This window comes from Mesitornis unicolor, unplaced genomic scaffold, assembly GCF_000695765.1.
Source record: "Mesitornis unicolor isolate BGI_N332 unplaced genomic scaffold, ASM69576v1 scaffold27928, whole genome shotgun sequence".
In the NCBI taxonomy this organism is placed as follows: Eukaryota; Metazoa; Chordata; class Aves; order Mesitornithiformes; family Mesitornithidae; genus Mesitornis; species Mesitornis unicolor.
The window spans coordinates 14,032-26,546 of record NW_010200219.1 but is presented as its reverse complement, the minus strand read 5'-3'; the positions used below and the strand labels follow the sequence as shown (position 1 = coordinate 26,546).

Below are 12,515 nucleotides of genomic sequence, written 5' to 3'. Positions count from 1 at the left end.
CTTGAATCCCATGCAGCATTTGACACGTGTTTAACAGAGATGAGAACAGCTTTGACTTGTCTGCTCTGAAGATCCACTGTGACTGTCTTTTTCCTCCTCTCAAAGAGTAAGCATTTCACAGCCAGGCTCCTACACTCCAGATAATGCAGCACATACTGCAGGATAGGAAATAATTTACACCTGATGTAAAATTCCAGGTATCACTATTTCCAAATAAGCTATTTTAATTAATTTGTCCTTGAAATACATATTTTGCTCTAACAAAGACATTCTGGCCATAATTTTGAATTTATCTATATACTAGTAAACAAGGTTTAGAGTTTTGGAAACACAAGGAAATGAAGTGAATCCCAATGGATTCTGACCTTGCTATCATTTAAGTGGGCCTTCACTAAGAAGTGCAGATGCAGTTGTTTTTCCATTACTTAGCAGGCTAATGGTCAGATCTTGGTGTTAAGCCATGGGAGCTGAAGGCTGGTTGCAGTCATGCCACGCTGTACAAGCAGCTTGACAACACTTCCCACCGCCCATCTTCTGTGGGAGCTCAGTGCCACCAGCTTGTGCTTCTGCCTGCTTCCAACCACAAGCATGTGGGACAGAAGGCCACAACACTGCCACTCTCCCACACACTTCACAACTATGCAGGCAGGGAAATTCACATTTTATTCAATGCTTCACAAGGATAAATACGATTTTACTTTTCACCTCACCAGCACAACCTTGTTGGCTTAAAGACTCAGATACTCGCACACAAGGACTGCTGGTTTCAATTGCATTATGCCTGCCCTTGAATCAACCGCTGCTGTCCAATTATCAGCAAACCAAGTTTTTTAAGCACAGGGACACTTCACATGTTCTTAAGGTAACATCATAGTTTCAAAATGCGACTGCCTAAAATTCTTATCTGTGAAATGCTTTTGGCTTGCTTCTCCCAGCCCCTTAATCCAATTTCACTTGTTAGAAGGTATTTTATCAACAGCTCAAACAAAATTCCCTCCAAAATATTAGCTAACACCATAGGACCAAGGCCCTTCAAACACATGATAGAAAATTTGACAATATGAACATTTCAGGCAACTTATTTTCATATGAATTTTAATTTTACTTAATTACATCCCAAACACTTATTTTCATGTCAGACACCTCTACCACTTTCCAACTAATGCCAGAATTCACAAAAAGGTTTTTACTTCTTTTTTGGTTTTGGTTTTCAATCACGATACTATTTTACTGCTGCTTTTGCTCTGAACCAGCACAAGCGTTACATGTTCTAAACGTGCCCCCTTTCCCTATTTGCACTCGTTCAGATCAATGGAGGCAGTTTGCCTCCTGCAGGTAACAGGATGAGCCCCCAGCCGTGGTACATCCTCTTGCCCTCACAGGCTGTGTCGGTAGAGCAGCACCTCAGCCGTTCCTTGTGCACTCAGTCGCTCAAAGGACTTCTTCCCTCATGCGTCTGCTTCACCCTCCTCAGGCGCGTTGGATGCCGTGAGCTGACACAGAAGGTGGCCTTCACCCACAGAACAGCTCTTTATGCCAGGTGGAAGAGACAGGGCCTGATGTACATACAGGCTTTGCTTTAATCGCAGCAATTTACAACTTGTATTATCTGCTCTCACACAGAAATACACAGCCATAGTTTCAAAACATGCACAGGGGGAGCAGTTAGCCACAATATTTACAAATATAGCATTGCAGCTACCACTGGTATTTTCTGCACTGAAGAGATCTAATATATCCACACTCACGTAGACACAGACGTATGATGAACAAATCTTTGTGACATAAATATCAGTGAAGTGAAAAGAGGATCGCATTTCAGTGGATCTATTTTAATGTGTGAAAAATAAAAGCTGTTTCCCAAAACTTTACCCAAAACTCAAAAAACCTGAAATACAGCTGAAGAAAGAGCTCTTTCTCCCTCAAGATTATGAGGGATTTTCCCTTCTCTTAAATCAAGGCAGTCTAAAGACCAAGAGAAACATCATCTAAATTCTGATTTAAGTTTTTGCTCCTACCATCAATACTAATTTGAAATCTGGGCTGGCATTATTAGAATCTCCAGCAGGTACACGGTACCTCCAAATCCTTTGTGCATTTCCTGGCTTATGTTACTCAGAAAAATCTCTAGCTCAGAAAAACAAGCAACTCTAAGGCTGGCCACCATTTTATCCACTCCCGTTCCCAAAGTACTCCTCTGGATCTTCAGAGAGGATTAAAAGAAAAAAGAAGAAAAGAAAAAAGTTGCAAATTTACAGTAAAACCTGCCATTCTTTTCCACAGCATACAAAAAAAACCCCCACAAAACCAAAAATGCACACTATTACGAAAAGATCTGCTCTTATTTTCTGCTTCTATGAACAGAGAATAATAAGGTACTAGAGACCACGTTATGTTGACCAGAAAATAAGAGAACTCAAACTACATTCGTTATCAAATAGATATATAAACTTGAAGTTATGAGGAGCTATGATTGCCACTCATGGAAGATACTTAAAATGGTTTTAAGTAGCTCCTAGTAGTTGAGAAATAGAAGTTTAAAATAAGTCAATTAAACAAGTAATGAACCCTATGCAAAAAGTGCAAACAAAATCTTGCCAAATCAATAAAGCAATTTGTTCGCAGACACAAGCAACAAAAGCTTATCTTGACATTAAGTTCTGTTTGCTCAGATAAGAAAATAAACCAGCAATCACAGCCCTGAAACTTAAAAGAGGAAAAAGATTGGTTAAGTGTCCCAATGTACTTCCTACACTATCAGAACTCTTTTCTTACATACACTACTGACAGTAACCATGCTCACAAGTATAGCAGCTGACTTTGAACATGCTGACCTTGAGCAAGCAAATGACCTTAGCAGCATGTACTTCTGGCTTATTTCATTGCAACAGCAAAACTGCCTCACCATCTATAGTAGTCTAGAGTCTCTGGCCACCACCCCTGACTATTTTAAGATATCCCAATACACTTCAGTGATGCACAGTTCAAAGTGATAGAATAACATCTGCTAGCATGTTGAAGTGCAAGTTGTTTACAGAGGCATTTTTAGCTTGTTCTCATATTAATTTATTAACAGAGCTTTGCTTCTCATTTAAACATCTAAAACCTGAAAGTGAAAAAAAAATAGCAAGAATTTTAGGCATTCTGAAAGGAGAAAGACATCCCACTCTAGATAAAGCTTGTTTCGAAACCACAAGAATGTGACAGCAATGGATGGACTGGAAAAGGCAGTTGCTTCCCTAGATGTCAGTTTTGTCAGTCTTCTCCCATTGGCCACCTCTGTGAAGAAAATCTGCACTAAGATAGGTGTTTATTTGTATAGATAACTGATATCTGAAACGTATGTAAGTTGTATGTTGATCTGACGTTACGAGAAGATAATAAAAAAATTACTCGGATACAATGGATGTGTTACTGAGTCATAACAACCCATCCTGGATAGGGGAACCAGCCCAAGTTGTTGATGGTTTATCCTGGAACTAAGTATGAAGCTGAAAAAGTCATAAATAACAAGCTGTCCTTATGCAACAGCCTCAGAGCATGCACACAAGCCCTCGCTCCAGCACAGCCCATGGGCAGTAATTAAGCCACAGAACTCAACTGCTTTATTCATTTTCCAAAACCCTTCAAAGGGTTTTGAAGAGCTCCCACTAGATCGTATCACTTTTATGAGCAGCAGCAGGACTGGCTGGGGGAGTGAAAGCAATGTCAAGACCACAGGACACAATTATTATCTCTCTTCCTCCACCTTCTCTGATCCTTCACCGGAGAAGAGAGTAAGAGGAAGAGGAGGAGGGGGGAAAAGTCTGCTCTCATCCAACAGGAATACATCCAACAGCAATTTTTCCATCTCTCTGAGCTCTGCTGCAACACTAGTGACATTTGGCATTTTGTCTGGAACAGCTCTGTTGATTAGCAACTATCCTTAGCTGGAAGGCTGGAGGGAGGCGATCACTGTCCGATTCAGGAATGAGTTGACTCCACTGAGTGCAGCTACTCTCTAGGATTGTATTTTACTGCTGTCACCAGTGGAGCAGAAAAATATTTCCAAGCTACAAGCGTCCATTAATAACCAGATACCTTCCATTCTGCCAGCATCACTCAGGCTGTTCATCAGCCTACCATAGGTTCAGCTGGTGCCCTGTTTTATACAGAAATCAATTATGTTGCTTCCAATCCATTTCATTTTCCCAAACTAAACAGCAGTTTGCATACAGACCGCTGGATGCCAAGAGGAGCGTCCATCCATCAGGAAACTGCGTGCTTGTTCTTGAAACATATTTTCAGTAAAATTTCCAGCTGTACTGTAACAGCATTACAATCTGATACAGTATGACAAAGCAAATGTTTTCCTGGGAGACAGGAGGCAAAAGACAGGAAATGTAACTGCCGGGGCATCTACACAGGCAACCGGAACAGCGACTGCGGAACTCCCTTCGGAGGCTGTGCATAAGGAGCAGCAGTGAATTAACACACTCTCTCCTACACCCGCAATGGCTCCTAAGTCCATGATATTAGAAGGATTTTATGAATAACAAATTTTGTAAGGTTTCTGAAGTCTCATTTTCAAAATCCTGTCTTCTAGGAAGACAACTCCAGATTCTCCTTGAAAAACAGTTAAGCAGCAACTCCTCCCAATCAACAGCAAGCCCTACAAATAACGGAGTTCTGCACACACAAACACTCCTATAGCTTTCCCTTAGTGATCTCTGCTCAACATGCAATGGAAACATGGTGATGCAATTTAAGAATTCAGTTGGTGTTACAGCCAAGCAACAAGTGGGAGAAGAAAGGTATCAGAGAACAGAGAGGCTTCGTCGTCACCAAACCCTGCCACACAGATGTCACCATTAGATGGAACTGCACATCCTCTAAATAAAGTTTTCCCTGCTGAATGGTAAGGACAACAGCAACGTGCAGAAAGCATCACTAACTGTCATGTGGGTATTAGCTAACGAGTAAAACAGAACTCGTTAACCACCAGTGTTGCACACAGCTGTTTCAAAAAGGGGAAATTATATACTGGTTTCAACAGAAGTTTCTCTGGAAAAAACCCTCCTGGAAGGAGTACCAGGAGAAAGAAGAGCTCTGCTGTGAAGCCAGGCCTAAAGGGTTCTCTCTGAATACAAAATGCTGAGAAGGCCACTGCTTCTCACAGCAACACAAAGGAAAATAACTCAGCTCCCTGAAGCAGATGGGCAGGACTACCCAGACCATTTCAGATCACTCGATTCTTCTTGGGGGCTACTGCTTCTTGGAGCCTGCCATTTCAAAGCCCCTCTTCTCACACTGACTTTCCCAGATACACATAGGCTCAGGGGAGAGGCAAAGCAAAAGGACTGCCGGGGGAAACACCATTCCCATGAAAACTTTCTGCCTTTCAGATGAGCATAAGACACCAGACCTAGAAATCAAAGGAATGTGTTGATTGTCCGCCTGCACCAAGCGATCAGGAGAAAAGAAGCTTTTGATTTTGATGCAGCACTTTACTTTTTGTGATTTGGGGCATAGCTGGCCAAAAACAACAGGAACATACTTATCATACCTTCTCCATATATGACAAAAGCTTGATCACCTATGCTGTATGTAAGGGGTTTTTAATTTGCAAAATGTATACACTGCCTAGTTACACAGCTACTTAGATCACTCATAAAAGGTCAACAGTCTTAATGTGTGAGTCCAGCAGCACAGAAAAGGCTTCAAATACCAGATCTCACTGGTCCAAAGCTATTAAAATCCAGACCAGCATAAAAACAGCGTGTAAGCACAGACATCATCTTTTAGGAAAAGAGTATTCAGAATAATATCTCATCTTTAAAACAAACCATGGTTAGTATTAATTCATATTCCATACTCTAACTTCTAGCAATATAACAGCCAGGAGTTTCCAAAAGGTAATGAAATGTCAAAAAACATCTTTATTTTAACCATTTTCTTACTTTTGCTTTGCTTGACAAAGCTGAAACAAACTGGAAAACTTCAAATAGTTATTACTTCATCCAGTTTGTTTTCATTTTTCTGTTTGTCTACAGTCTTAAAATTCAGAAGTACTGTAATGTCTCCAATAGTCATCACTATGTCACCTCTTCTCCTGCCATAGACTAAGGTAAGGTAAGGCAGCTCATTATGCATTCACCTGGCTGTATTACATTCCCTGCCTTAAAAGTCCTAATCCTCTTATTACTTATGTTTTCAATTCACTATTCAAGTTCCTTTTACAGAGGTAAAATACTGATACTACCCTTCGAAATAAACACCATAACATTAGACTTCATGGCATCCTCCTCTCTTGAGACAATGAGCTTGTGACAGTCCCATGAACAAGAAAAAATAAAGTGGTGAGAAGACTGGCAGGGGGAACACCTTCCTCTTTATTCACTTTTGCAAAACTTCTTTGTGGGTTCCTCTTGAGCACTCAACATAACGGCTCCACAGACACTGGTGGGCATACGCTTTCCATAAAGTGCAAGTCCAATTCTTGAAAACGACCTTGGCACAAGTTAACAGTGCTGCAGAAATCACAGCTCCTTGTCTCCAGGCTCCCTTGTTCCTCGCAGTACCACTGGCACCTGGGCAGATGAGGCGTGTGCAGAACGAGGGACAGGGTTTAGTGTCACCCCCAGCGCAGGACGGCACTGGCACCGCAGGGTTGAGAAGCGGCATCCCAGTGCTGCGGGGATGCAGCCCCGCTTCCTCACAGCCCTCTCATCCTATGCCACCATTTAAGGGCATTTCACTCCATTCTTTTCTAGGACCTCTGATCATAAAATAGTCAACAAAACTCTTCTGCTTAATACCTTTTTCTTTAAATTCTTGGGCCTGGCTGAGTGCTTTTGTACATCAGAAGAGGCCAGGTTCACATCACATTGACTTCAGTGGGATATTTCCCACTAAAAAAAGAGATATTTCCTAGGTAAACATAGTGCACTGTGCCTGACCCTTGGTAAATCAAAATCCCATGCACTGTCACGTCTGACCAGACAAGGATCCCCACAGGTAGGGATTACAGGTAAGACTCATGGCAACACAGATGCAGCTCGCACAGAAACAATTTTCAAAGACTGTACACAGGAATACAGATGGGATCACGCTGACAAAAGAGGTGTATAGGGAACAAGCATTTTTTTAAAAAATAATTCCAATTTGAATTCTAATTGTTTTAATTCAGCTTGAAGCTTTAAATAAAAGTCCACCTAAATCAATATTTCCTTGCTAAATATTTTAAACAAACAAATAGCTCCACTGAGCGTAAGTGTAAAACTAAAAAGAAGAAAAAAAGGGAAAGATTTCAATGTTGCAACTGCTGCTTGATTTTTTAAAAGGGTTTGTTTCAACATGCCATAGTCAAGTCAAACCTGCACTATCACACCCACCCTTTTCTAATATAAAAAACATTTAAGAACAATTGTATTTTTGTATTTTATTAATTGTGCTTCTTGTCAATCAATAAAGAGCTAATCTCTTGCAAAAGAAGCTCTATCTCAATACAATATATTTTCTGAAGGTCCTTCTCATTCCTCTTTAAGGCTTTTCTCTTCAAATTTCCCCAGCATCAATTATTTTAAGCCCTTTTGGATCAAATCCTTATTTTTTTGGTATTATTTACACTAGTCAGGTGTTTGCAAAGCAACAAAAAGCAAGTTTGAGAAACTGCATGCCAAGCTACACTAAGTTAATTTGAATCACACAACCAGCAGAGAGCTATGCATCCATGATGAAATTCAGCATGCTAAAAGCCTTTTCAGGAGTAAATCTCAGAAGTAAGCCTTTTGCTGAAACTAATTTTGTAATTTCTTTTTCAAGTCAGTTTTAAAATAATCTCAACCAATATTCATCTCAAATACAATACCAAAACTATTCAAGTAGAGAGACCCTAACGTTTTTTCTTTTTAATGTCCTTTTTACATTCAAAAAAATACTGACTTAAATGCTACTTTATAAAAGGATTATAAAACTTTACAAGATTAAAAAAATATGCTCTTCTACTAAACAGCCTGAATATCTACAGGGCACTTAAGTTCAATGTAGTAACTAGAGAATTTGAGGTGGACACGCTATGTGAGTCTATATGAATATCATTCAACATTGTAGAGCCAAGACAAGCACGTACACCTGAGTTTTAATCTTGGGGCGCAGGGGTAGAAGAATATTTTTGTGTGTATGTCTACAAACAAACCCCACTTACACTTCAGCACTTGTAATGCAATACAAGTATCCGAAATGCACGCAAGGTGCCAAGGAGTTGCACACTCATCTGACCAGCACACAGATCTGCTCAACCTAGTAAGCATGGCAAAACTCTATAGAAAGTACAGGTGCAAAGGAATCTCAAACCAAGTAAAAGAAAACTACAGCTACAATTTCTATGTAGGCAACTGAATAAGCACAACAAAAGAGAAAAAAAAACAATTTGAAAGTAGTTAGCCGAGAACAAAGGACTACAGCAGGGCCCCCCAGCTCGGCTGTCTACAGCCTCTCCCTTTGGCAGCTCCTGGGGAAGGAGGAAGGAGAAATGCCACTTGCTCAAAATAATCTGTCATTGCCTCAGGAACTAAAAAGCCAAAATAGGTAAGGAAGTTTTCTCAGACCAAGCATCCTGAATATCTCCCGAATCACAAATCTGTACACAACAGCTGATGTTAAGACATTTGCACTTGCCTAGAACCTTGCAGAACCCACGCTGCCTTTTCAAGAGTTGCACGTTTTTGTTCTGATGGGCCTGAAAATAGCTGTTCACCACTGAAGATACAGTATTATGAACCAAAACGGACTCTCGAGTTACCTAATATCTCATTTCCTCTCGTGCACATTTTTGTATAATACAGGTATGCATCAATCCATGTGGTTTCCCAACTTAGTTTTCTGTTGACGAACTTTGTGTAGCTTTTAAACCATTGGCTGTGGTTTGTAACTAAGTAATGGGGAAATGCAGGTAAATTAGAATATTTTGAGTGAGTACTGTACATGAAATGTTCTTGTTTTCAAGCTACAGTCAAATAACAGATTCCTCTGGCATGAGCTCCAATCACTAACTTCATCAAGCCCAGAACTGCACTGAACAAGTTTTCACTTCCAACATGCATAGCTGCAACATATTAAAAATTTTCTTGAAATTACTCATTGTCCTGGTTTACTGGCTTTTTACTGAATTTGCATAGACAGGCAATAGTCAGGACATACTACTGCTAAAGATGCAAAGCAGAACTGAAAAAGGTCTTCAATCAAGACAAGTTCAGCTTATAACAAAAACAAAAGGACCTTGGATGCTAAATACTAATAGCTCTTTCAGGTCACACAGATTGGAAAACTACGTGAGAAAAGGATTAAAAAACCAAATCAGAAATACATCTCCATTTTGAGGCCAATGTAGAATCCAACCATGTACCAAAATCACTTTGAACACCGGCCTGGTGTCACCTTAAACATTTAAGTATTCAGTCACTCACTAACTCCAGTTCACTGAAGTCCACAGCTGCTGAAGGCACTCAATCAGAACCCGGTTTAAAAGAACCAGGCAAAACATTTACAAGTGCTGCAGAAAAACAGAGGGGTTTACATAATCTTTGGCAACAGGACATAAAAATACGGCACTTCCAGTACATTGTCCAGCTGGTCACAGGAAAAAAACCTCTACCACGTCAGGAAGGCAGGAAAGGCATCCTAATCAAGCAAGGGCAAGCTAGGGGCTTTTTTTTCTTTTTTTTTTTCCTTTTAAAAAGTCTCATCAGAAGTCTCAAAATAACAGAGTAAGTGATAACTTCAGAGTGCAACACAAAACATACTTCTAGGAAAAAAAATAGCACTATAAAAAACTTGAAAGCAAATGTTCATATTTCAAATGGTAACCAACCACTCAATCTTAGTATGTCCTTCATTCTTAGATGGTCTTTATGTTCTCCAAATTATTCTTATTAGTTATCCAGAAGAGTAATTATTTAAGCCATTAACTTCATTTAATGCTAAAACCTTGTTCCAGTAAAAGTTGAAAACAAAGGAAAAGACACTTACCTGTAATACCGAGATTGTAAATAAGTTGAACAAATAGTCTTCGATACATGGCTGGCAGACCCAAAATCTATTACTTTAACTCGGTAAGGCTGCCGAACGGGATCCACCAACATAATGTTCTCTGGTTTGAGGTCAGCATGGATTAAACCCAGACTTTTTAGCTTTTTCAGTGCAGTGGCCACCTGTTGCAGAATAGGCCGTATTACTTTCAGTTGCAGAGGGCTGAATTTGTTTTGTTTCAGGAAGTCGTATAAATTCTGCTCCAACATCTCAAAAACCAGACAAGTATGGTTACGATGCTGAAAGCATTCGTAGGCTCTCACAAAGTTGAATTCATCAGCATTTTCAGTACTTAGTCTCGCTAATATGCTCACTTCTATTTGTCCTTGGCGCGCATACGAAGGATGATTCTTCAAGATTTTGATTGCCACAATCTCATTTGTCCCTCTTTTCCAGCACTTCACTACTTGTCCAAAGGTCCCTCGCCCAAGGAAATCAAGAACCTCGTAAGTGTTTTTCACAGAGCACAATACCTCATGCTGTACTAACTGGTAATCTCCATCTCCGCTTGTACCACTTTGTTTCGAAGCTGCAGCCGTTGTCACAACCGTCAGTGGGTTTCCTATGTTGGTTTGCAACATTGCAGGCAGGATGGACAGTTCATCGACGATCTGCATCGTGCTGTTTTGATTATCCAGCTCCTCACTCTTACGCTTCAATCCACATCGCTGGGGTCCTTCCAGGATCTCTGATCGGCTTCCTTGCGTCCCAGTCCGAGGTGCCTCTAACTGAGCTTGCTGCGCCTGCGCTGCTAACGCTTTTGTAGCGCCTGCAATATTTTTTAAAGCAACAGCATCTGACTGCAACAAAAAGTTCTGTCCTCGAGGTCTGTCAAATGGGTTTTTAGTCTGAAAGTACGTGCTAACTCTGTGGGGAGGAATTCCTAAGTTTTTACCATTCACGTAGATTTGCGGGTAGGTTCTTTCGTGGTACACGCAACTGCTTGGTTCTAGTTTGATTTTCTTCACACTACAAAAGGCACTTGACTGGGTTTGATAAACATATGGTGGATAGACCAAGACTTGTGAGGCCATACCTACAGAGAGAAAAAGGAGAGAAAAAGAAAAAGCGAGTGAGAATCCTGCATTCACATTTCCAAACTTTGTAGCAGCTTTCTCTTCTAAAGAGGTCAGGACACTGAAAAGTTTTCCAAACGAGCTAGCTTAAAGTTGTTTTGTATTAAGTTTCTTACAGCCAAGAGGAGGTCATCATGCCTTACCAGTGCACACACTTCAGCACACAGGGACCGTGGCAGCAGCGGGTTACAGCAGTGCGTGCTCCTGCTGGTTGCACAGGGCACGACTGAGGTAGTCTGCAGTGGGCCACAAGTAGTAGTTTTTAAGTGGGGGAACTACCTTCCTTCTATTAAAAACCTCAGCTTTCATTTAATCCCCAGCACTTCTACATGCAAAAGCAGCATAGTGTTCAACAGTGCGTTAAATAACAAATACAAATATTTATCAGTGATGATGTAAAATAATGTAAAAGCTTGTGATTATGAGCCAATCCTACTTGTTACACAAGGATTTGACCTACTCATCATAAGCACCACTGGGCTTCTCAGATCAGATGGACACATAACAACTGTCACCACTCCACGAATTTTACCACGATGAAAGTGTAAAAGATTGGGCTGTGTGACGGGGCCCAAAATACCTCAGAGGCACGTGTATGTTCACATAGGCAACTGAAGTTTTCTGGGTAAATTAAGAGGTACAGTAATCTAATCCACTCACAAAAGGCAGGTGTTTTGTCTAAATTACAGACTGTCGCATTGCAGAAGTTCGCACACCAGTGACACAATTGTAGGGGACAGAGGCAGCAATTTCTGCCTCCCTCCAATTCAGATTTGGAAACTAGATATTAGCCTCATATTTTCGTATATCCCAGTCTCATGAATTGGGCTACAGAAAACCTACACTCTAAGGTATCATGTTAGATTAACTCAGTATAATGTTTTACAGACCAACAAAATGTGCCCCTCATCAAGACCATTTCTGAAAACTGGGCTGACAACCGTAGGCAGAGAACTTGCAAGGACAGACTTCTCACGGAAGAATTCTTAACAAGTGAATGTGATAGGAAGAAAAATAATGTATTTTTCTATATGTATTTTCTATATTCTGTAAATATTTTTCTTTTTTATCTTTTTTCCTGCCAAGAAGAGAGAACTGAAAGTTAGAATAAGAGACTATGGATAATTTTAACTTTTGAATTCCCAGTAAGGCCGAGATCAACATTTCAACCCGAATGACTCTACTTTCCTCGAGGTCATCACATTTTTGAAAGGCTACAGCTGTACAGCCCCTCATAAAGAACACCTGCACCTCAGAAATCAGTAACGAAGATCAGTTTTGCACAAGAGGAGGCAGTTTGTCAGCCTGGGAAGCCCTTGAGCACAGCAGCTCCATTGCACATAGCCCATGCAACAGCCCATGATTAGTTCC

The 12,515-nt window shown here is 40.5% G+C and overlaps 1 protein-coding gene across 1 annotated transcript in view; it reads right to left on the bottom strand.

Annotated features, from left to right (window-relative positions):
• The window catches only part of HIPK3 (homeodomain interacting protein kinase 3), a 58,224-nt gene extending 47,122 nt beyond the window's left edge, over nt 1-11,102 (bottom strand). Inside the window, exon 1 of the mRNA XM_010189676.1 lies at nt 10,009-11,102. Coding sequence (XP_010187978.1) covers nt 10,009-11,102 — 1,094 coding nt within the window. The remainder of the gene's footprint in view (nt 1-10,008) is intronic.
• Between the last annotated feature and the right edge of the window lie 1,413 nt (nt 11,103-12,515).